The 25806-nt window shown below is 50.1% G+C and overlaps 1 protein-coding gene across 12 annotated transcripts in view; it reads right to left on the minus strand.

Moving 5' to 3' along the window:
* CAMKK2 (calcium/calmodulin dependent protein kinase kinase 2) overlaps positions 1 to 23421 on the minus strand; it is a 45920-nt gene extending 22499 nt beyond the window's left edge. For 9 of the 12 annotated variants that reach the window (XM_026514856.4, XM_026514852.4, XM_048221616.2 and 6 more), the window contains exons 1-6: positions 23317 to 23421; positions 8444 to 8937; positions 4695 to 4742; positions 3959 to 4012; positions 3169 to 3220; positions 2676 to 2809 (exon numbers count right to left, since the gene is read on the minus strand). In XM_026514856.4, the coding sequence (XP_026370641.1) occupies positions 2676 to 2809; positions 3169 to 3220; positions 3959 to 4012; positions 4695 to 4742; positions 8444 to 8896 (741 nt within the window). In that variant the 5' untranslated portion in view covers positions 8897 to 8937; positions 23317 to 23421. The other 3 variants (XM_057305823.1, XM_044389853.3, XM_057305822.1) reach the window with 3 other exon arrangements.
* Between the last annotated feature and the right edge of the window lie 2385 nt (positions 23422 to 25806).

A 25806-nucleotide genomic window follows, 5' to 3' on the forward strand; every position in this document is an offset into this window, starting at 1 on the left:
ATCTGCCTTCGGCTCAGGGCGTAATCCCGGTGTTATGGGATCGAGCCCCACATTAGGCTCCTCCACTAAGAGCCTGCTTCTTCCTCTCCCACTCCCCCTGCTTGTGTTCCCTCTCTCGCTGGCTGTCTCTATCAAATAAATAAATAAAATCTTTAAAAAAAAAAAAAAAGAAAAGAAAAAAAAATTTTTTTTTAAAATTCCTCCCCGGGGAAATGTCTCAGCTTCAATAAGAATCCCACCTGTCTCCTAGGAGACAGTGGACTGATGCTCAGGGTGGAAATTCAAATCCTGTCTAGGCTCCTCCGACTCCCCCATGAAACACCCCCTGACCTCCTGCCCCCTGTAAGAGAAGACATCCTCCTGCCTGGAACCGCCGTGGCTTGTCCTCGCTCTCCTCTTACGGCCATCCTGCTTTCAGCTCGTCACTTATTTCTATCTTGTCCCTCTCTGCAAACAGCAGTTGCCTCCGTGGTGCCCTGTACAGGACAAGGCTCATAGTCGGTGCTCAGGAAAGGCCTGATGAATGTCCATGTCCATCTGATAAATGTCTGAGGTTTGCCCAATAGGCAGGCTGGCCAGCAGTCTTGATGGGTAGACAGGTCAGACACCACAGGGCAGTGGGGACCAGGGAGATCCCACCAGGACCCAGAGCCACTCGCTAACCATGTGTCCTTGAGCTTCCTCTAAGATGGCTGACTCCAGCATCAGCAAATTGAGACTGTGAAACTCAGTGTGACAGGTGGAGACAGCCTGCAGCCACCATCCCTCTCCTTTGGGAAGAAACAAAGGCAGGCTCCTTGGCTAGACTGGTCCTCCTGCCTCTTCCCACATCATCCTCACCTTCCCCAGTCAACCAAGATCCACAGGACAAGAGCCCTGAGAGAGGGATGGAGCCCTAAGCCCTAGAGCCCTGCTCTGTGGGGGGAGTCAGACCCAGGGCATGGCTTACATTGAGCCCACACCTGACAAGCCCCAGGAGGGCATGGCTGCTAACCCTCACACCCACTAAAGGCAGGAGTGTACCCCGAGAGGACACCGGCCCTTTGCACATGCTGTTCCTTCCTCTGGGATGACCTTCCCTGTCTTTTCCCTGTTATCTCCATCCAGGGAACAACCAGAGTCATCTCAAACATCTGCTCCCCTGAGAAGCCTTCCTCAGTGGTTTGGGCTGGCTGGCTGTTCTCACTCCATGCTCCTGCAGCACCGCGAACACCCGTCCAATTACATACTTTATCACATGCCATTTACAAGTCCTGTCATCCAGACCAGAGATGCTCCAAATGTGGTTCGGGGACTTCTAGGGATCCCCAAGATGCTTTCAGGGAGTTCATGAGGTGAAAACAATTTTCACACTAAAACTAAGGAGCGCCTGGGTGGCTCAGTCGTTTAAGCGTCTGCCTATGGCTCAGGTCACGATCCCAGGGTCCTGGGATCAAGCCCTGCACTGGGCTCCCTGCTTAGTGGGGAGCCTGCTTCTCCCTCTCCACCATCTTCTCCCTGCTCGTGCTCTATCTCTGTCTCTCTCTCTCAAGTTAAAAAAAAATATTATTATATAAAATAAAATAAGAAAATATTTGCCCTTTCTACTCTCATTCTCTACCAGTAGAGAAACGAGAAACCACATGGCATGCAAAGTCACCACAGGCTGAACACAAGAGGAGATACGAGAATCCAGCTATCTTCTATTAAGCCAGATGTTAACAACAACAGAAATTTGCAAAAATGTAAAATGCCAGGGCGCCTGGGTGGCGCAGTCCGTTAAGTGTCTGACTCCTGGTTTCAGCTCAGGTTGTGATCTCGGGACCCTGGGATCGAGCTCTGTGTCGGGCTCCATGCTCTGCGCAGCGTCTGCCTGGGACTATGTCTCCCTCTCCCTCTGCTCCTCCCCACCACGCTCTCTCTCTCTCTCTCTCTCAAATAAATAAATAAATATTTTTTAAAAAATAAAATGTAAAACACCACTCTTCTTAAATTTTTTTCAGAAAGGATACTTATTTTTCATAAAACATATTGTTATATAATAGGATTGTTATTGTTTTTAAATGAATTAATAAATAACTTTTAAACTTCTCAGTTTTCAATCTTAATATGGCAAATAATAAATACAACCCACATAAGCAAAACCTTTTTGGGGTCTTCAATAATTCCGAAGGCCATAAAGGAATACTGAGACCAAAAAGTGTGGAAACTGCTGATCTAGAACAGTGGATGGCAAATATAGCATGCAAGCCAAATCTGGCCCTCTGCCTATTTTTTGCAAATAAAGTTTTATTAGAACACAGCCATGCCCATTTGTTTACATGCATATGGCTGCTTTTGTGCTAAAACCATATATATATATATATATATATATATATATATATATATATATATATGAGAAAGAGAACCAGCTCCAAAGACAAAAATGGGTGAAGGGCCAGTCTCAGTGTCCCTCTGACCTTCAGTGTCTTTATCTGTAAAATGGGAATAATAAATAGTCTTAGGGAAGGGTGAGGATAACATGAAAGGACAGGGGTGAAGGAACTTGGAGCAATAACTACTACTAAGCCCTGCAACAGCTATTTAACATGGTGTGGCTCTCCCTAAAAACTAGTGGTGCAGCGTTTGGGTAATAACAGAGCTGTGCCTGGACGATCACCATTCTTGTCTTCCTCCTCCCTGTCCCCACAGCTCACCTCCACCAGCTTCACCACATTGGGGTGGTCTAGCTTCTTGAGGATGGCGATTTCCTGGTACACCTGCTCAATGGGGCCCCTAGGCTGGATGCAGCCTCCAGGGGCTGGCCGTGTGCCTCGGGGTGGGGGACGACCTGAAGGAGACACAGACCATCCCAGGGTCAGGGCAAAGAGCTTTTCCTCTGCAAATGGGGGCAACCCAAGTGAGGGGGTCTTGGCAGGGCTGAAGTAGTAGCTGATGTCACCAGGGGCCATAAGTAGCCTGCTCCTCTCATCTGTCTCCTCTGCTGCTGGAAATCAGTGAGGCTGGAGACCCAGCCCCCTTGCTCTGCTTTCTGTCCCCTCCTTCCCATGCCATACCCCAGGCCATAGTGACAGGAGTCTTTGGGGCCTCTACCCGGGCACTCTCTGCAGGGGACACCATTCAATGGGATCTTCTCTGTTGTGCCCCAGCCCTGCCCGCAGGAACAGAGGCCTGGCCCACCAAACTCACGTGGAAAGCCCGCCTGTCGGATCAGCTTCTTTTTGGACAGCACCTTCATCGCCTGCGGGAGGAAAGACCCCGCGTCTCAGTTAAAATGGAGAGGAAGGGAGAGGGAGAGTTCCCTCCACGCCTAGGCCTGCCAAAGCTCTCGGTGCCCTGGAAGCCTCGGGACAATGTAGTGAGCGCTTCGTCATCGGAGTGGGTCAAGCAGCAGCAGGGGGCCTGGAGGCTAGACTGCCAGGGTCCTCCCAGCCCTGACGGTGCATCTGAGGTTCCAGGTCAGCTCTCCTAGCTGGGACCACACGCCCTGGGACTTGCTACAACTGAATCAAGACACTAGTGAGCTGCAGTGATGGATGAGGGACTGGCTGTTTTACACATGGGAAAACTGAGGCTCAGGTGTTACGTCACTTGGCCAAGGACACACAGGTGGCAGATGGGAGAGCCAGCATTTGAACCCATACTGGACTGACCCCAAAGCTTCAGCTACAAGGGCAATCTGTCTCACTACCACCTGGTTCTTGGTGCTATGAAGGATGTAGAAATGGTAGCCCGGAGTAAGGATAGGAGACATTTGCTGAATTTATCCATTTTCTTTCTGAGCCAATCACATTGCCTCCCATTTCCACATCTGTATAGTGGGAACACTACATCCTTCCTAATGCACAAAATGGAGTGACCTAAGAATAAAATGAGACAACAGCAAAGAAAATCTTCCAGGAAACCAAGTTCTGGAAAGACAGCTTTTGCTTTGGACAAACGGTGAGGGCGGGGGGTGGGGGGTCAAGTGGATACTTACATAATAGGTATTGTCATTTTCATTGTAGGCCAACTTGACCACGCCATAGGAGCCCTGGATAAAGGGAGATGCCCATGACATACTATCCAGAAGTTACAATCTGCAAAATGAGGACCCTAATACAGGGGTTGCAAACCAGCAGCCAAATGGCCAAATCTGCTCTGCAATTACATTTTTGGTGCATCTGCAGTTTTTAGGAAGTTTGAATAAGTTGCCAACATTTAAAAACAGAAAGATCAGATATAAAAATCTAAATTCTCAGCTCCTTTTGAAAAAAATCAGAAGATCTGGCCATACAGACCCATAATCATTTCCCATGTTAACAGTTTGCCACAGTCCTCACCACTCCCTACTGCCTTAGACCTAGCATGCTTTGCTCATTTATATCACTCACTTGCTTTCTGTTGGCATTTGAGTTTTTGACCCCTGCAATGATACTGCCCATTGGCTGAAATAAAAGCAAAAACAGATGTGACAGTACCTTAGAGAGAAAAAAAAAAAACACTAATATTGGTGATATGGAATTCCCTCGAAGCTGTCTGAGCTTTTGTGGAAACACACTAATATTATGAAGCAGAAAGAAAATAAACCAGATGGACCGTTGATGACAAAACCCTCCCTCACAATCTCTCCTCCAAGGGCTTCTACCCACTCCCAGCTCTAGCGGGTTCCCTCCACTGTAACTGAGACATTCTTGGTAGATGTAGAAAACCAGCCTGGTTCCTGGGCTATTTACCTTTCCAATTTCATCCTTCAGTGTATACTGATTCAGTTGTACACAATCCTGGAAAGTTAAGTAGAAACACACAGAATATGAATTGTAAGTTTGCAGCTCAATACCTCTTTCATAAAACAAACACATGAACCAGGACCCAAATCAGGAAAGAGAATTCTCCCAGCCCCCCAGAAGCATCTCCCAGACACTGGCCCCTCTGCAGGATGACCACTACCCTGACTTCTAACAGGATAGTTTTTGTACATTGTAAAAAGGTGATCATACAGTATGTACTCTTTTTAATACCCATTTTTAAGAGGTGTTCCCAAAATGTTGATTTTAAATTAAACAATCCGATCTAAGGACTATGCTGTCCTAGAAAAACGTAAAGTAACATAAAGTGGAGAATATCTGAGTGACCGTGAGGCAGACAATGGTTTCCTAACGGTTTCTCAAAGGTTCTTTTTGTACAAAAAGTACAAGATATAAAAGGAAACAAGTGATAAACTGGATTTCATCAAAATTAAAACCTTTGCTCTTTGAGGGGAAAAAAAAAAACAAAAAAACCTTCACTCTTTGAGACACTCACTATTAAGGAACCAAAAGGCAAGCCACAGCCTGAGAGAAGCTATTTGCAACACATCAGACTGGCATCCAGATAGATAAAGAACTCTTATAACTCATTAATAACAACACCCTCATTTTTAAAAAGAAGATATACAAATTACCAGTAAGCACATGAAAAGAAGTTCCAAAAGAAAAAAAAAAAAGGAGGCTCAACATCATGACTTATGGGGGAAATATAAATTAAAACCACACCCATTAGATTGGCTAATATCCAAGACTGACCATACCAAGTGTTGTCAGAATAATGTAGGGCAGGGACAAGCTTTGCACACCGCTGGTAGGAATTTAAAACGGCACAGCCTCTTCGGAAAACAGGTGAGCAGTTTCTTAACAAACGCCTCCTCTAGGATATAGCCATTCTGCTCTAGTTGTTCATCTAAGAGGTGTGAAAACTGGTGTCCGTGCAAAGGCTTACAGACAAATGTTCGAAACAGCTCCATGTGTAATAGTCAAACACTGGAAACAACTCAAACGCCCACTGACAGGTAAATGGATAAACTAACAGTGGTCCATTGCAGACAATGGAATGCTAGTTAGCCATAAAAAGGAAGCATGTGACAACACGGACAAATCTTGAAATCATCATGCCATCAAAGAAGCTAAGCCCAAAAAAGAGTACATACTAGATGATTCCACTTACAGAAAGTTCTTGAACTTGCAGACTAACCTATAATGCTAAAAAGCAGGTCAGCAGTTACCTGGGAAAGGGGAAGAAGGGGGAGGGATGTGTCATCGGGTGTGCGGGGAAGCTCTGTGATCTTGACTGGGGTGATGGTTTCACGGATGTATGCATATATCAGCACTGATCGTACTGGACACTTGAAACAATGTGCACTTTGTTTTACTTCAATTATACCTCAACATAGTTAGGGAGGAATGTTAGGTGATACAAGAAGTAAAACTGGGAAAAGAAACATGATAGAAAATAACACTTCCAGTGTTACAGATAAGCCCAACACTTCCCTTGAAACCCCCACCCCAATTCTAACCCTTTCCCCGAACCTTGACATCAGTTTGGTGCATAAACTTCCAGGCCTTTCTCTATGTAAATACACGCATACATGCACCTGTTGAAAATACAGAGCATCGTTTTGGGATGGGGTTTGGGGAGGCAAAAAGGATGTCACACTAGATCATTTCTCACTCAACAACGTCACTGGAGACAGTTCCATGTCAGAGTGTTCACACAGACCTGTGTCTTTTGACCTGCTGTATAGTACTCCTCGGCTCACAGAGCCCTCCCTTCACCAGGGGACATTTTAGGTTGCTTCCACTGTTTCTTTCCAGTGTTGATTTCATTCCCTTGAGTCCTAGAGGGATGTGACGGGCAGAAGTGGGGCCCTGCAGAGCTGTCCTAAGGGGTCTCGCTGCCCCTAATCTAAGCCCTAAATGCTGCTGAACTCATCTTCCAGATTCCACTCTGGTCCCATCAGGCCCTGATGCTTCCAGGGTCAAGTCCTGACTCCACTCCTCTGACCTTGGCACAGTTGCCTAGTTGCCAACCAAATACGAGGCTCCCCTTTCTTCCTTATAAATGGATAGCTGGGTGGCAATGTCCCAGGCTGGAAAACCATTTCCCAGCCTCTCTTACAGCTAGTGGCCACATTGTCTATGTTCTGGGCAGCAGGAGTAGGCAGAAGTTGTTGGGTAGAGTTTCCAGGAAAAAGGACTAACTTAGAAGGCAGATGACTTTTAATCTTCTTCCCTCTTCCTTCTTCCTGTCTGGAATGAAGCTGTGAGGGCTACAGTCACAGCAGCCATCTTGAGACCATGACGTTTTAAGGACAACAATAACAGGACCACCACACAGGTTCCCAAATGTCTACCTCCAGATTTATTTTATATGATAAATAAGCCCTATTGTGTTAAAGCCACTACTGTGGCTCTAGGCTGACTCAATTCTAACTGAAATAAATCCAAACTCTCCCTCTAGCCCTGTTGCCGTGGTGCTCCCTATGTGGGCCCTATTCTTCAGCTAACTGAACCCCTGACTGCCCTTTCCCCCACATCCTGTCTTCTACCTCTGGGCCTTTGCTCATGCTGTGCATTCCCCTGCAGTGAACTCTGTGTGTACCCATCTCCAATTATGAAAATCCTACCTAGCCCTCAAAATATAAATATCGGCCCCTTTAGAAAGCCATTCTTGGTGTCCATGCTTTTCCCAATTAAATTCACTCAGTCCTTCAACAATTTCTGTGCTCCTACTATGTGCGAGTACTGTGCTAGGCACTGGGGACATGATGGTGGACAGGATTTTTCCTTCTACATTCTTACATTCTAGCTCCTTACAACCATTCAACAGACACACAGATAATCAGATGGTGATGAGTGTCACGTCAACAGGGTGACAGGGAAGAGGGGCTGGGAGCTGAGGCTGCTTATAGAGGGTGGTCAGAGAGGCCTTTCAGAGAAGGAGACATTTGAGTTGAAAAGTGTCTGTCAGAGGGAGATGGCCCTGCAAAGACTGGCTGGGGGGGGGGTGTTTCTGAGCAGACAGGACAGCAGGGATAAAGGCCTAATGGAGGGAATGAGCATGGATATCTGAGGAATACAAAGAACGCAATGTGGATGGAGCCCTGTGAGTCAATAGCAGAAAGACAGGAGATGGGGCGGGAGAGGGGGCAGGGGCAGATCACTCAGGGCCGGGTGAGCCCTAGTGGGGCTCTGAGTTCTAAAGACACGTACAGTGCTGACAGCAGTGCCTGGTGCCCTGCTGCTAGGCCAGGAGGCTTCTCACTGACCCCCATCCCCAGCACAACTCCATCCACCAGTGCCTGCATCTCAGCTGGACGCTCTCTTTGGCCCCAGAGCGGCTGTGCCCACTCTCAGGGCAGGTCACCTGCCCCCAGCAGCCCTCCCCAGCAACTGCCAGGAGCTGGTATGAACAGCCCAGCTCCCTTGGTCCTCAGGCAGGATAACTCTGAGGTACAGAACTTTCTACACTGTCAAACAGGATTCCCCAGAGATGGAGCCCCAGTTGGGCATGGTGGCAACCAGTTTCCTCATGCGCCCTTTGTTAACCTCCTTCTCTTCCACCCTCGCTTCCCACCCCCACCTGGGTTTCCCGGGGTCACCTCCCAAATCGACGTTCTGGGGGAGCGTCAGCTAACAGAGGACCCCGCGGGCTCGGCCAGCTCACACACCTGCATGCCGGTGATGGAGACGTGGTGGGACTCCACCGTGGGCCTCCGGGGCAGCCGCGGCGAGGACTGCGGGGAGCCCACGGGAGAGTGGGCCAGGGCCGGGTGGCCGCAGCGTCCGTTCGCGTCCAGCTGGGACCGCTCCTGCAGAGAGAGCTTGCGACTGCACAGCTGGGGCCGCGCCTGGGGCCCGGAGGCCGAGGCGTCGAGGGGCACCTCTCGGCCATCGGCCTCCAGGGGCCGGTCCCGGGCCAGGCCGCGGTCCACCGCGCAGCCCGGCTCACACTCGGTGACCACGATGAAGGACTCCATGCCCAGGCGGATGCTCAGGGACGAGAGGCCCTGCAGGGCCTCACAGGGCTTCTGGCCTTCGCTGCCGCTGCCGCCACCGCCCCCCAGCTCATCCTGGAGGGCGGCCGGGTCGCTGCTGGGCTGGCTAGAGACGCATGATGACATGGTGCGAGTGCCCGGCCACTCCCATCCGGCAGCAGCGCCACCTGCGGAGAGAGGAAGGGTCAGCCGCCCGCTGCGCGCAGGGCAGGGGAAGCCGGCTGCTCCTGGGCGCGGTGCTCCGGGGACCTCACTCCCGCCTCCAGCTGACATCCCGAAAAAATCTTGCAAAACATGATGTGATGTGATCTTAAGTCTATACAGAAGAGCCTACTCCACATTTCCTTATTTGAAAAGCCCCTCCACACACAGACGAATTCCAAACTCCATCTCTGTAGGAACCAAGTATGAGAAAACCCCAAAATAGAGGTACGCCTGCCCCCTACAGAGGCGGCAGCTACTTCCAGCCCAAGCCGATTGTTGCTAAACTGGGATTTGGGCCTAGAATTGCCTGTTTCCCCACCACCACCACTTTTTTTTTTTTCATATTTATTATTTAACGTTTTCCTAGTTCGGCACCCTAGTTGGTGCTTGCCAGGTGTAAGGCAAACAGGAAGTGAAAAGATTGACATCTGAGCACCTGGCTGGCTCCATCGGTAGAGCATGCAACTCTTGATCTCAGGGTCATGAGTTCAAGCCCCACAACAGGAGTATAGGGAAAAAAAAAAAAGACATCAAATACTTTTTGAGGCAGTTCCTCACAAAACCTAAATGGAGAATGACCACATGACCCAGCAATTCTGTTTCTAGGTATACACCCGAATAGCACTATTCACGATAGCATGTATAACTCTCTTCATTTGAAATTTCTAGAATAGGCAAATCCATAGAAACGGAAAGTAGATTAGCGGTTGCCTAGAACTGAGGAGGTGTTGGGGAGAATGGAGCGACTTGCTCATGGGTACAGGGTCTCCTGGGGTGATGACCATGTCCTGGAATTAAACAGATGTGGTGATGGCACAAAACCGTCAGTGTACTAAGTGGCACTGAAGTGTTCATTTTTAAGTGAAGTTCCTGTTATGCGAATTAAAAAAAAAAAAAAAAGTTGACACTTCCTTAGACCGGCAATTTCTTCCATCCCTGGGACAGATTATTAACCTTTGGTTCATGTGTTTGACAAATTCTGCTGGACAAATGTCACAGGTGCCACAAGGATTCAGGGAGTACATCCACGGATGCTAATGGTGGCGGCTCCAGACGGATCACCCCCATCACGAAGGTGCCAGGCAGACAGTGGTGCTGAGGAGAGAGATTTTATGAATGAATAAAAGGATATCTCTTGATGACACTGTGTGGCAGTGAGGGGATAGAGAGGAAGGTGAGCAGATGGGAGCAGAAAGCCAGTGCTTCCTGGAGGAGTTGGGTGAGGGGCAGAGAAATGCCACTTGCCTTCTTAGGATAGTCTCGTAAGAGGTAATTACGGAACAGCTTCTGTGTCCAGCAATCCGGACAGTAATGTAGTGGGTGGGGTCCCTGCTCTTGTGGAGGAGGGAAAGACCAGTGGGAAAAGCATTAGCAAAATCACTGCAGTGTCCTAGCCCGGACATAGGTACAATTTACAAACACAGAGTTCACAGTAAAAGAGCGACAAAGAACCCCATCGTGTGACAAGATGCTCAGCCTTAGTTACAGTAAGAAAAGTGCAAATTAAAACTACAGTGAAATGGTCTGGTGGGTCCTCAAAAAGTTAATTGCAGAAAGACCATGGGATCCAGCAATTCCCCTCCCAGGTATGTACCCAAAAGAATTAAATAGGGATCCAAACAGATCCATATACACCCTTGCTCCTGACAGCACTATTCATAGTCGAAATGGGGAAACAACCCAAGTGGCCATCAACTGTGAATGGATAAAAGAATGTGTTCTATCCTGGGGAGCCTGGGTGGCTCAGTGGTTAAGTGTCTGCCTTCGGCTCAGGTCATGATCCCAGGGTCCTGGGATCACCCCGCATCCAGCTCCCAGCTCGGCAGGAAGCCTGCTTCTCCCTCCCCCACTCCCCCTGTTTGTGTTTCCTCTCTCACCGTCTCTCTCTCTGTCAAATAAATAAATGAATATGTTCTATCCATACAATGTAATATTATTCAGCCATAAAAAGGAATAAAGTTCCAACACATGCTACACCATGGATGAACTCTGAAAACATGCTAAGTGAAACAAGCCAGATAGGAGAAGGCAAATATTGTATGACTGCAATTCAATGAGGGACCTAGGATAGACAACATTATACAGACAGAAGAAAGAGGGTACCTCTCCCCTGAGGAGAGAGGGACAGGAAGTCATTGTTTAAGGGGTACAGAGTTCAGTTTAGAGTGATGAAAAAGTCCTGGAAACAGATAATGGTGATGGTTGAACAACACTGTGAACATCATTAATGCCAGTGAGCTGTACATCTAAAAATGGTGAAAGTGGTAAATTTTGTGTTATGTATATTTTACAAAAATTAAGAAAATAATGATAATAAAACTATAAGGAATTACTACTTTTTCAACTATCAGATTGGCAACGACAAAAAGTATCATCACAGCACTATTTTGGTGAGGCTACGGGGAGTATGACTTGCTACCATCCTCACGAAAGGAAATTCACCAATTTCTAACAAAATTCCAAATGCACATACCTTTGACTTAGCAATTCCACACCTCAGTATTTATCCTACAGACACCCTCACACATGTAAAAAATGATGTATTTTGATAGCGTGGTTTGAAATGACCATCCACAGGGGACTGAGTAAATAAGATTAGGTACACGTATCCCAGGAGAAAAACATGCATTTATTTTAAAAGCGGTGACTCTACACAGCCGATATAAATTAGCTCGAAGACACACTGCTATGTGGAAAAAACCAGAGCATTAGCATGCTGCTGTTTTGGCGTAGGGGGAAAAGGCCATACGTGTGAAAATAATTGTATATGCAACAGCATATTTCCAAAAAGGTATAAAAGAAAATTGGGGCGCCTGGGTGGCACAGCGGTTAAGCGTCTGCCTTCGGCTCAGGGCATGATCCCGGCGTTATGGGATCGAGCCCCACGTCAGGCTCCTCCGCTATGAGCCTGCTTCTTCCTCTCCCACTCCCCCTGCTTGTGTTCCCTCTCTCGCTGGCTGTCTCTATCTCTGTCGAATAAATAAATAAAATCTTTAAAAAAAAAAAAAAAAAAGAAAATGGTTAACAGTGGCCTCCAGAGAAAACAAATGGTTTGCAGAAGTAGGAGGACAGGGTGGGAAGAACTAACTTTCCACTGGTTACCATGAATTCTTTTTTTTTTTTTTTTTTTTAAGATTTTATTTTTGGGGCACCTGGGTGGCTCAGTCAGTTAAGCATCCCTCAGGAAAGGAAAAGCAGGGCCCTTGAAGCTCCATTGCTTGGACTGGCCACATACAAATGACTTAGCCTCCCTCAGCCTCAGTTTTCTTATCTATAAAATGGGCAGTCACCCAACAGTCATGAGGATTAAATGAGCTAAGCACGCAGTATCGTGTCCGGTACACGATTACATGCTCAAAAAGCTAATTCTTTCAACAATTACCTATTGAATGCCTACTACCTGCCAGGCTGGGTTCCAGAATGTCCCTATGAGGTACTGATGTCCAAGCCAGCCAACCTGCTCTCGTGTGGGTTCCATCGCTCTGGCCAGAGGGGACTGCCACCCTCAGGGCAGGGGGGCATCTCCAGTGGCCTGCCCTCCCTCCCAGAGCCACCTCTGACAGGGCCGTAGAGTTCCTGAAAAGAAAACTAGTCTGGCAGCACCTGAGAAAGTCAATGGAGAACTTTTTTTCTTGCCAAGAGAAAAACAATTCCTTATCGATCCTCACTCCAGGCCAAGGACACCAAGCCATCTGCCCCCAGCAAAGCTGCTTTTAATCAGTCTCCTTGACAAGCTGGCATCTGGCCAGGGCCTTGGCCCTTGAGGTCTGGAGGAGGCAGGAGAGGAGGTCTGGATGAGGCAGGACGGAGATGAGGCCTCTATGCTGGAGGGGCAAAGGTGTCCAGGTCTCAGGAAAGAGGGCCCAGACCTCGGTGCCTTGAGACCACTTGGAGCCCCTGGTTCCAGTGAGGCCTGACAGGCAAGCCGGCCATTCAGCCTGAGGAGGGCGATCTTCCCCCACTAACCCCTACAGAGTCCAAGCCAGGGTTCTGATTGACCCTACAAGGTCTCCATAAGAATCTGATGAAACCTATCAACACTCTGCCCAGGAGGAAAAAAAATCATACAAAGACAATGGTTTGCATAACAACAGCAATAGCTAAAAACCAACCGAGCCCTTACCGTGCACCAAGTATGGCTAACCATTCCGCCTGTGTCATTTGATCCCCACAGGCCTTTGCAAGGCAAGGCCAGCTAAGCAGGCCATTGGGGGGTGGGGAGGCCCTTTCTGCAAAACTGCTTGGGTTTGACAAAATGCCAAGAGCCCTCTACCCAGAGCCTCCTGCCTGAAACCTGTGTCCTCTCTCTGCCCCTGAAGGCTTCCCCACCCCCCCAGGGCTGGCAGCCCCAAGCTCCCCCACCTCTCACTGGCTGGCTCAGCACAGCAACCAGACCCTTCCTGAAGCAGATGGACCAGGCTCCGGGCCAGGATGAAGGGAAGCGCTCCTTCCTCTGCCAGGAAGCCAAGTGGCACAGACCTCTAGGAAGCACGTTCCCATTTCCTGGGGGCTGTTTCCAACCTGTGCCTGCTTACCAAATGCAGAGACACCATAGGAGCCCAGCCAGCAAGTAGCCAGCATGTATGCCAGGGACATGCCCCAACCCGAGACACACTCTGCAAGGGGTTCCCTGAGGGCCCGGGCACCATGGGATAACAAAGGAGCCCCAGATAGCGGTGAGGACGCTGCCAAGGCCAGGGACGATGTCCTCCCTGGGATAACAGGCTTGGCCAGACACATCCTCTCTTATGTGGGGAAACTGAGACCCAGGGAGGTCCTAAAGGAAATTCACTCACCCATTTGTTCTTTCAAGTAACTGCTGAGGACCTACTATGCGGCGGATAAACAAAACAGATGTGATTTCTTAAAAGTCGGTACACAGGGTACCTGGGTGGCTTAGTCAGTTGAGCGTCTGACTCTTGGTTTCCGTTCGGGTCATAAGCTCAGGGTCGTGCGATCGAACCCTTCAACGGCTCTGTGCTCAGTGTAGAGCCTGCTTGAGATTCTTTCCCTCTCATTTTGTCCCTCTCCCTGCTTATGCTCACATATGCTCTCTCTCTCTCTCTCTCTTGCTCTCTCCCTCTCTCTAAAATAAAAAAATAAATAAAATCTTAAAAAAAAAAAAAAGTAGGTACACGAATGACTCTATTAAGTACAAATGAGGAGAAACCAGGACAAGATAAAAGAGAAGATAGGGGGAATGTGGCTCAGTTGGTTAAGCAGCCAAGTCTTGATTTTGACCCAGTTCATGATCTCAGGGTCCTGGGACTGAGCCCCACATCAGGCTCCGTGCTCAGTGGGGACTCTGCTCGAAGATTCTCTCTCCCTCTCCCTCTGCCCGTCTCCCTGCTCATACTCTCTCTCTCTAAAATAAATAAATAAATCTTTTTTAAAAAGAGAGAGAGAACAAAGGGACCCACTTTAGATCGGAATGGGGGGCAGGTCAAGGAAGGCCTCACTTGAGGAAATTATATTTAGGCTGAGACCTACAGGGTGAGTAGGTGCTGAGGGGGCAGGAACTTGTTCCAGGAGGAGTGAACTTCTGAGAAGGCCCCAAGGCAGGAAAGACGTGGGAGAGTGGAAGGAACAGAAAGAAGCACCACTCCCTGCTCCCCAGACTGGAGGCGTGTGAGCGTGAGGGCACGGAGGATGTGTGGAAAGGAAGCTGGAGGGGCTGAAGCACAAGAGCTTTGTAGGAAGTTGATGGAGAACACAAAAAGCAACCCAGGGCAGAGTCCCAGGGACCCCACTAGGCACCTGTTATAGATTGAATTGTGCCTCCCCCCCAAAAAAAGATATGCTGGGGTCGTAAACCTGGAACCCGAGAATGTAACCTGATTTGGAAGACAGGGTCTTTACAGAAGTGATCAAGTTAAAATGAGGTCACTAGGGTGGGTCCTACTCGAATATGACTGGTGTCCTTACAAAAACGGGAAAATCTGGACCCAGAGACAGACCCTCACAGGGAAGAACACATGAGAACATGGAAGCCAAGATCTGGTGAGGCCCTGTCGAGCCAAGGAGGGCCAAAGCTTGCCGGCAAGCCAGCAGAAGCCGGGAAAGATGGAACAGAGTCTCCCTCCCAGCGCCTAATCAAGGGCTTCTGGCCCCCACGACTGTGGGACAAACAGTTCTGTCGTTGAAGACCCCCAGTTTGTGGTATGTGGTCACAGCAGCCCTAGCAAACTAACACAGCTCCGCCCACCCAGAGAAGCCACTGCCTCGGCGGCCACAGATTCAGAGGTGTTTCCCAGCACAGGAGCGGGAGACCTGGGGAGCTCGGCAGGACTGGCCCACACCATGCTAAGGTTTGATGCCAGCAGGAACACTCCAGATTCCTGCCTTGGCCCAGCCAAACAATCTTATCAATTCAGTGACACCAACCCTTACGACTGTCCCTCCTCGAGCGCTCTTTAGCTTGGAGGCACAGAAACGGACTGTCTCCCCAGAGACAAATGCCCCCCCTTGTCAGACGGCAGGAGGGATAATGCCGGTTTCAGCTTAGTGTGCACAGACCCCGTCCCCATCACAGTCCCTAGAGCAAAAGGGTGGCAAATGGTGACTCTCAGGTGACAACTGGCCACCAACATATTTTGCTTGGCCTACCCTGTGTCTTAAACTAGTTGAATGAGGTGTCAACATCTCAAAGCCGGGAAATTTCAGATAAAAGGCAAAATTTCCAGAGTCTCTTGAAGCACCAGACACCCCAACAGCACTGGGTCCGTATTCTCTCCCAGCAGCAGCTCACTGTGGCTTTGGACAGGAGATACAGCTGCCCGCGTGCCACAGTCCTCACTGCCCCCCCTTGCCTCCCCAACACTGAGGACAGGCTGAGTGCAGGTCACACGTCCGCCCCCTTTATCCACAGCTCCTGTCCTATCTCACCCCTACGGGCCCTGCTTGGAGATGCATCAGACTTGAGTGCTAAATAGCGCACACATCGGGGGTCACCGGCTCCAGCCATTTCAATTCACCAGCGAGAAAATGAATGTTCAGGAAGATTTACTGATTTGCCCCAAGTTAAGCAGTGGTTCCAGGAAAAGCTAAAATTGGTCTGAGTTTTTCGAGAAGGGGCTAAAAATTACAAGTACAGTCTTGAAATGTCCATGTATTGCATCCTAAATAAAGTCCAGGCTGAGCAAAATCTCTAACGAAGGGAAGCATACAGCTCATTCCTCTGACTTCCTAAGACCTCAACCTGCTTGAGAGGGGCGTATGAAGACATGGGGTCTTAGGGTGGTCAGAAAAGAAATGCATAGGATTTGGGAGTGCAGACATTAGCCTGACTTAACTTGTGACAGACGTGGCTTTGCCTTTCTTGTTTACTGATCAACTCCAGGACCTAGAACTTTCCAGAACACTGCTGGCACTCAGTAAATATTGGCTAGAGGCTGTTGTTTATATCACTCATCCCAAGGCTGCTCAGAAGTTTTCTTTAGTTGGCTTAGAATCTATGTTCCTTTAGTCTAATAACAGCAGCTTGATTTACATTTAGGAAATCATTCTTTCTTGTGAGAGGTGACTCCACAAAGCTGTCTGTACCATCAACTTCAGGGATTCCCATATGACTTAAGCCTGGCCAATGAGGCATGAATTGCTCTGGTCAAGAGATCTGATTCAAGAGTAGGTGTATGACTCAAGTCAGACCACCAAGTCTCATTCTAGGATTTGGCAGAAGTATTGAGAATGTATCTTTCTGTGAAACTTGGAGCAATAAGGATGTATTTCTAGAGTTATCAGGGGCTGGGAAGAACCCTGCCTTAGAATGAAGTCGACAGAGGGAGAAGGGAGGCAACAGAGAAGAACTGAAGCCAGAGACACTGTTTCAGTACCTGGATCCAGCCACGCCTGAAGCCCATATACACCAGAAGCTTTTAACTACATGAGCCCATTTTTTGCTTAAGTTAGTCTGTGATTGGTTTTTGTCACTTACAGCCAAGGGTCCTGACTGACAGAAGACACAGAGCTGAATGACAGAAAAGCTTCTCCCACTAAGCTCCCTGCCAGATCAACAGTTTCCTACACCATAAGGCTCTCAACCAGGCCAAACTGCCAGGCAGCTGCAGGTCCCCTGGTAACCCAGACAGCCCTCACCTTGATAGTCAGGCAGAAACCAGAACTTCCAAAGTCATTTTTTTTTCCCTCTTTCATCTTAAAGAAAAAAAAAATCAAGAATGGGGAAAGGAAAGGCCAATGAACAGGACAGAGTGAAGGAAAGAGAGACCAGCACCTTCAATACAAGAAATGCATCAGTGTAGCAGTGGCCATGGTGGCATTAGATGGCAGCCAGCCCTCTGGAGCTCTTGCCAAGTGCCAGGCACTATTCTGAGCACTTCGCATGTATCATCTCATTTAACTGTCAGAACAACTTCATGCGTCAGGTATGCTCACCATGCTTATTTCACTGGTGAGGAAACTGAGGCAGAGAGTCCCAGTGACTTGCCCACAATCACACAGCGCTTTGAGAAAGCACAGGTGTAAACCAAAGGCTCCTGGAGAGGTGGGACACGGTGATCAAGAGCGCGTCCCTTCTCCTGCACACAGCACATGCTCCCTGAACATGGGCTGTTGCCAAGAAAGCACTTCCACGGCTAGCAAGTTCAAACCCCTCAACTGGCTTGAATTTATACCAAAACAAACATTTTTATCTCTAATCCCTCCATGCTAACGTTAGTTACTCTTTTCATCTTCCCCTCTAAGTCTTGTCCACATGCATCACTTTTCACAAGCTATAAATCAAAGTGTGCATAGAACTTCACGTCCTAGCTTACATGTGTCAGAAGAATCAGTGCACACGCCCGAGGCTTTCATTGCTGGCGCAGGGCTGCAGATGGAGTCACTGAGACCCAGGGAGGTGAGGTGACCTCCGCAAGGGACCCCAGCAGGTCCGGGGGTAGGCCAGGATGAGAACCAGGGGTCCTGACCCCCTGGGGGCCAGGGCACAGACAGAGCATGAAGCGCAGGTGTCTTCCTTGGAGGATATTGTTGGGTCAGTAAGGAAGTATGGAGAGCCCCCCCATTCATGCAGCCAAACATCTAAAGCCAGGTGTGCCCCATGGCCCCTGCCTTCAAGAGGAGGAAGTGTGAGTGGGTGGGTGTGGAGCAGGTGTGGGGGCTATCTGGAAGGGGAGGTAGGAACCATCTTACTTCTTTCCCCCTCTCCCACTCAATCTTTCACTGAACCAAAGGAAGAGGCAGGGAAACAACTGGAAAAGAAATAACAATTGAAACAAGTGAAAGAAATAACTCGGACTCCAACACTCTGCAGCCTGACAAGTCAGAGGTAGAGGGGGCCAGCCTCGAATCCACAGGCACCCCTGCCTTGCCCACCCACGGCCCTTCACCCGCCCTCTTCTCTGCAGTTTGGAGGTGATGCTAAATCCAGTTCCCTCCCTCCGCAGTCTTCCAGCACAAAGCAACCCCAGCCAGGGGCAAGGAGGAGCTGGGAGCTTGCTCTGCCTCTGGGGGACCAACCCCCCACACCTGGACACAGAAACTGGGAGAACCATCTGAGATGAATCTAAATAAAATCTCTTTCCATCCAGAAGCTTCCAAAGCAAAATCCTAATGCACTTGTAAAAACCCATGAGGGAGGTGTTCTTCCTTCCATACCCCGCCCCCACCCAAACCACTGGTTCCCCATTTAAACTTCTCCAGCAGAGGCTTATCTCAGACACCAGCCAGATGCCCCTTCCCCCATCCACTCACCTCCTACCTCTCACCCCTGTGGGCAGTGGGGCCAGACCTTGGCCTAGGCCCAAGGGAGGGCAGAGGGGCATCTCCTTGCGGGACCATCCCCTCTCCTCTCCAGGTTGGGATTAACATTTTTATCTCTGCAACTGCCATCTCTCAACTATTTACAGAAGCAAATGGGATAAAAAGAGACAACATAAAAATAGTTGCTCAGCAGCTTTCAGGATGGGGTGGGGGTGGGGGTACAACAGACTCTTGGAATTTTCTTTCTCTCCTTTTCAAAGGGGAAAATTCTAGAATTGTTTATCTTTTCCAAAGCACTCCCCAAGAGTTCACAGACCATTCACGTGGGAGCTCTGCGGGGACGGGGACCACATCCCAGTGTCCCTCAGCTCCCAGGACGGGGCTTGTCACCAGTCCCCCAAAAAGTGTGGGTCCAGTTTAGTGACATATCGTCAGGGTTCCAGAGCCAGTGCTAAGAGAAACACAGTGCCTAGTTCTGCCCTGTTTCCATCCGGCCTTCCAAAAAACATGAGCCAGTCAAAAAAACAAAACAAAACTTGGCTTTTCTCTATGCTTAAAATGTTTCATAATTGAAGAAAAAAGTTCAGCAGCATAACTACCAACACGACAGAAACAGAAAACACGAGCAGCTGAAATCACTCCTTCCCCATTTCGGTCATGAACTTTCCCCCGGCAGGGAATGCCAAAGCCAGAGGTCCTCCCCATAAGCAACAGCACTCAACTCCTTTGAAATAGGAAGGGAAGAAAGAAAAAAATAATCACCTAAAATCATTTTTTCAGACAGCAAAACCCTACCCTCCTGGAGAAGAGGGATTCTATTCTATAAGAAAATGGGCGTCATCTGCCAACATATGGAGGCCGAGGGAGACCAGAGAGCTCAGGATTAGAAGGTATGCCAGGATACTAGACAGTCCCAGGGGCCTGGGCCTTGATTTTCTCATCTGTAAAATGGAGCCACTGTGGCCTACCTGGAAGGTAGCTGTGGAGTCCATCTTCTATATGAAAGTCTGCTCACAGTAAATGCTCCCGAAGACCCTGTTCTCCCCTCCTCTCTGCATCCCACCTACTCAGCTGTCAAACAGAAGGGGCTGAGGGGCTGCTCTTTTCTGGGCTTCCTCCCAGCTCGGTGTTTGCTAGACTTCTGACTTCCTCCGTGGTAGGCATTTCTAGCTAAGCTGTGGGGAGACTGCGCTGACTCCACGCCAGGCCACAGGGTTAGGGCTCCATCTGTCTGGGGAGGCTTTCTCTACATTGTGGATTTACTTACCTGGAGGAAGTCTCACAAAATACATGCCAAAAGATGACAGGAGGACCTACATTTAATAGATCATCATGACTGAAGAAATGGAACCGAATGAAATCCACACTCTCCCTGAAAAATCACACATGTCACACCTGTGCACGGACCCTAGAGGCACTGGGCTTTGGAAGGAAACAGGATTCTTGCGGCGGAGCGGCAGGGGCTGAGATGGAGGGAGTCCTGAAAACCTGCTCCTGGGAACTGTTCCCCAACTGATTTCAGAGATCCTTCCTTCCACCACCTTCTCTCTGCAAACAGAGTGACAAAATAATGTCTTATGCCCAAAGGCTTATTAACTGGGCACTGAGGAGGCAGAGGAATGCATAAAGTGGCCTTAAGAAACCCTCCTGGTGGAAACAACCCAGTGTCCACCAACTGATGAATGGATAAACAAAATGGGTCTATCCATACAAGGGAATACTAAGCCATAGAAGAGAAGCTCTGATACATTCTACAGCATGGATGAACCTTGGAAACATTTATGCTCCAAGAAAGAGAAGCCAGACACGAAAGGTCACATATTAACAGGTCAATAAGGGAACAAGCACAATCTGAAAGAAGAAAAGGCCATTCCAAAAGTGGAAAGCAATTTCCTTCACTTCCAAGAAAGAAGGCACAGAAATGAGGGAGAAGGCCAAGGCAGCACCCTGGAGCCAGGCGTGCCTGAACCCCATGCCCAGGTCCTGTAACCCAAAGGGGAGGAGCTAACTGGGAGAGCAAAACATCCAGGGAAAAATAGCAACACAAGGCCCTCTGACCCAAAAGACAATCTGAAATAGCATTTGCCCCAAATCTCCAGGAAAGGAAAGGAAATGAGAACTCTCTGCTTCCCACAGCTACCAGAAGGTGGCATGCTGAGAGGAAGGTTGCGAGCGACCCTAACCAAGTTATAGTACTTTGCCTCTCTGAGCCCTTCTATTAAATGAGCTCATAATGGGATGAGGATGACTCTGAAACCCACGTTAAAATCTGAGCCAAAATGCCTTGAAAATAGGCTTGGCCTGCCCCACCCAGTTCCTCTTGAGAGAGGTGTCTCCCCACCCAGCAGCCCATCTTGGATCCAGGTTGAGGTTCTCAAGGAGGGAACTCTGGGTTACTGCAGAAAGTTCCCCCTGGTAGGTCAGACCCTTCCCCTCCTACTCCCAGCCAATCTCCTTTTTTTTTTTTTCTTTCCTAAGCCCATCACTCAAGGCTGAGCACAAAGGACACCTCTTTCTGGGAGCCTCCTGGATTCATACCAGCCAAGAGATTTCTCCAGAACTCCACCGCCCTCTGCTCCCTTCAATTCCAGCAAACTGATGCCTCCTGGTGTTTTTCAACAGGGGCATTCCTGGCATTCAGGGCAGGACAATTCTTCATGCCTGACATGGATCTGGCCTGCTTGCCGGACATTTGGCATCCTTGGCTCCTGCCCACCGAAGCCAGAAGTGCTTAGCATCGCTTTGACAACCAAAAGTCACCAGACACTTTTCCAAACGCTTGCCAGGAAGGTGGGACTGCCCCTGACGAGTTACTGCAGAGTTATTGGTGAATATGTTTGGCTACTAGCCCACTAACAACCTGGGAGCAAAGACAAGTCAACAGCATCAGTACCATGCCTGCTTAGATCTGTGTCCTCTTAAACTGGCTGAGTAAACAATTCTGGGCCCCTCAAAAAGCTGAGGGCAGCCTTGCAAGGCACCCTGCTCTAGGAGAGGTGGTAAAGTGCACAGGATCAAGGGCCTGACATGCCTGTGTTGGCTGTGTGACCCTGGGCGAGCTGCTTCACCTCTCTGATCCCTCTATAGAAGGAGACTAATTCCTAGCAACACTGCAGGATTGTTTCCACCCTTGACCTCCTTATCTCTACTATGGGAATAAAAATCTCTGCCTCTAGGATGTTGGTAGGCATTAAATGAGATAATCAACACATAGCACAGTGTTTGGGGGCTCATCAAATGATGGCTACTACTTTTTACTACAAAAATTCACTGTGCTCTCACTAGGAATAGCTGCTTTCTATATAGGAAGGGTTTATGATGAGCAATCTGGAAGGAGGTGCCAGGGCTCACCTCAAAGCTGCATTTGCATAGCATGAACACCGTTTATTCTTAACTTGCATGTTTTTGTGGGGTGGTTTGGGAGGAGGGGGCTCACTCCCCCAAAGCCCTCCCCTTGTTGCTGCCCTACCTCCCCCTGAGAACGTGGGAGCCTATGGGGACAGAGAGCTATCCTCTCCTCCCCTGGGGGCAGAGCTAGGAGAGGGGGTGTGGTAAATGACAGTACCACTCTAGGGTACATGAAGTTTCTATCTCTAGGACTGTAGGGACTTGCACATTGGGGAAGGTTAAAGTTACCTTTAAGGAAGTGGACCCTCCACGTCCCACCCCAGGCGGGCGAGCCTCTCTCTTACTGAGGGCACTGAGTTCCCCGCCCCCTCCCCAACGGCATCCCTCCGCCCCAACCTTCTGAGGGAGACAGGAGAGGCTAAAGTGCAACCTCCCCAGGGCCAAGTGAGAGCAGCAGGGCGGCTGGCAGAGCTGTGAAAACACCCCGCTTCCCAAACTGGGCAGTGCAGAGAGTGGGGGGAGCCAGGAAGAGCTCGAGGCTAGATAGGGTGGCATTCTAGGCACCAAGACCTAATGCTTAACGGGGCTGGGCCCAGACTCCCCGCATCCCCAAGAGTCAAGCAGAGGGTGCCGGTGACGGCACCTCTCTACACTCACTGAGTGCTGCGGACCGGAGGTAAATTTAGGTCAAAAAGACCAGCCAGCGAGGTTCCAGAGGGCGGAGGCAGAGGGCCAAATAGGAGAGGCAAAGGTCCCCAAGCCCCGCAACTGCTGATCCAGGGTCCTGCCCCCTGGTGTTGGTCCAACACACCGGGGCCCGGGTTTGCCCCCAAGACAAGCGGGGTGCGGGGGTGAGGTGCTCAGAGTCCAGTGGCCTCCTCCTTTCCTGCACTCGGGAGCTTTCCCCACCTGTCATACGCGAGAAGGTGGGCCTAGGCCGCCTCCAAGATCCTTGACTGCCCCGGCCCGGGTGACATCGGTTCCAAACTCCGGGACCGCCCCCGCCACCCCCCGGGCCGGGCGCGGCCCAGCCACGGAGGCCACCCCAAGGCCCCAGGCGCTCCGAGAACGCGGGGGAAGGGGCGCCGGGGGACCGGGTCCCCCACGTGGCGGAGCGTGGGGCGGCGCACGTGGGGTCCCCTCGGTGGAGGGAACCTGGGGCCGGCCTCAGGGCTTTGTCTGCAATCCCGGCAGCGGTCCCCCGCCCCGAGAGGGCGAGGGCGCCCGGGGCTGCGGCGCTGCGTCCCCGGCCCTCGGCCCCGCTCCAGTCAGCTCACCTGGGCTCCGCGCCGCCGTCGCCGCCTCCCGCGCTCTGCGCCCCCGTCTCGGCTCCGCTCGGCTCGGCGCGGTCGCGCGCTCCTCTCCGCGGCCCCGGCGGGCGCGCGGGGGGCGGGAGGAGCCGCCCGGTCTCGGCTGGGGCGTGACGCCGCCGCGGGCTGCGCGGGGATTGGCCGCGGTCGCTAGAAACCCGGGCGCGGAGCCGCCCTCGGCGCGCCCCCGCCGGCTCGGCCCCGCGCCGGGGAGGGAGGGGAGGCGGTAGCCGGCGGAGACGAAAGTAGCGGCGAGGCGGGGGTGGGGGGGAAAGGAGAAGAAAGGGGAGGAGGCGGAGGCGAGGGGAAGTGAGGCGGGGCCGGGAGCGGTCGGAGGAGGCCGCCGACCCGCGAGAAGGGGAGAGACCCGGCGGGCGCCGGAGCGCGGGATGCTGCGCGGCAACTTTGCCCCCGCCCGCGGCGCGCACCTGCCCCGGTTCTCCCCGCGGCGGCTGCGGCACCCTCGGGCAGGCCGGACGCGCCGGCTTCGCTCGCTTTGTTTGGCCAAACGCGGGGACTGCAGGGCGGCGGCTGAGTCGCGGAAAGTTCCCCAAGCCCGCGGGACAGCCGGGGCCCCGCCTAGCGGCCCGGCTTCCGTCCCGGGCTGCTCCCTCTGTACCGGGCGCCGGGCGGTGGATGCGGCCTGGATTTCGGGTCGCCACCCATTCGGGGAAACCCCTTTACTCACCCGCCTCCCCACTGACCGCTGCTAAGTGCCCGCCCTGAAGGCTGGGCAACGGTGTTCCTTTCCCACCCCCCACTCCACCCGGATGTTCCAAACTACACGAAACCCAATGAAGTTCTGGCTTTTCCCCAAGACTACTTAGATGCTTTTTGTGGAATACATCATCTTCACAAACATTCTACCCCTTTGGGGGCCCTCCTTTGCTGGAGCCTTAAGAGTCTGTTTAGTCCCCCAGCTGGGTAACGGCACTGCAGGGGGAGGGAGAGAGGAGACCTCAAAGGCTGCCTGACCCGCCGACCTTAGACGGTTTCGCAACCCAGTCCTGACCCAAAAGGTACCTAGGGGATGTCTCGCTGACCCTGCCAAGGAGCCAAAAGGGAATCAAGAGTCCAGAGGGGAGTCAGGGGCCAAAGTAATTAAAAGTTCGAAGTCCTCTTGTACTGGGTGGATTTCCAGTCCCCTTCAGTTTAGTATTTCCATGCTGCAGGGGTTCTCACAGACAATTCAGAACTTTCAGCCAGATGACCACCATTTCTGATGTGACTCACCACGCACGCTTTTTCTGATAATAGTAAAAGCCTGGAAACAACCTTCCTAAATGTTCGTGGGGGGAATGGATAAGCCGAAACATGTTATGGCCACTTGATGGAATACTATGCAATAGTTCAGAGGGGTACAATAGCTCTATTTGTACACACGCGGGAAGATCCCCAAACCAGAACGCTGAGTAAAGGAGCAAGTTGCAGAGTACAAATGCACAATTTGTATTGTAAAACCCCCACATAGTCTATCCTGTTCATGGACACATGCTTACACAGTCTTTTTTAAAAAGGTCAGTGGGGATTGAGCATAAATTAAATTTATGACAACCTGCCACAAAGACGGAAGTAGGGGCAGAGAATAAGGACAGGGAGCATAAGGAATGTTGGATAGTGTTATGCCTTTTACTTATAAATGAATTCAAAGCAAATGCTGAAATGTTAAGTCAATTCTGAATGGTGGATGCATAGTTCTGTATTTTTCTATATTTTACTATTTTCTCCTCCAAAACATATATTGGGGCTGATGGGGAACATTTTGAACATTTCTGACTCTATGTCAGGGGTCAGCAAACTTTTTCTGTAAAGGGCCAGACAGTAAATATTTTAGACTTTGAAGCCATGTGGTTGCAACTTCTCAGCTCTGCCATTCTAGCAGCCACAGACAAATGAATGGGTGTGGCTGTGTTCCAATAAAACTCTTATTTGCAGACACTGAAAGTTAAATTTCATATAATTTTCACATGTCACAAAATATTATTGTTTTGATTTCTCTTCAACTATTTAAAAATGCATAAACCATTCTTAGCTAGCAGGACATATAAAAACAGGTGGCATGCCAGATTCAACCCATGTGAGCAATAGTTTGGCAACCCCTGCTTTACTAAAGAAACCAAAATAGATATTGGTTGATGTCTCTTCCTGTTACTTGTTAAAATATACCATTCTGTATGTTTAAATCATGTTACTAAATTGTCGATGTTTTATTAGAACGCTATAGCTAGCAGGCGGAAACTTAAGTATACACACGTACAGCTGTGTAAAGTTAGAAGCCAATTATGTGAGAAAGGCAAGAAAGTACCCATTCAAATCCAAACTCTAGCCCAAGATCCGCTTCTTTCCGGAAGAATTTCCTGAAATGTTATGACCCAGGCCCTCCTTGACCTCTCCCCTCTCTGACCTCCTATAGCAAGGACTGTACCACGTATTTGATGCTCAACCACCAGGCTGTCT

This window comes from Ursus arctos, unplaced genomic scaffold (genome assembly GCF_023065955.2).
Source record: "Ursus arctos isolate Adak ecotype North America unplaced genomic scaffold, UrsArc2.0 scaffold_34, whole genome shotgun sequence".
Classification (NCBI taxonomy): Eukaryota; Metazoa; Chordata; class Mammalia; order Carnivora; family Ursidae; genus Ursus; species Ursus arctos.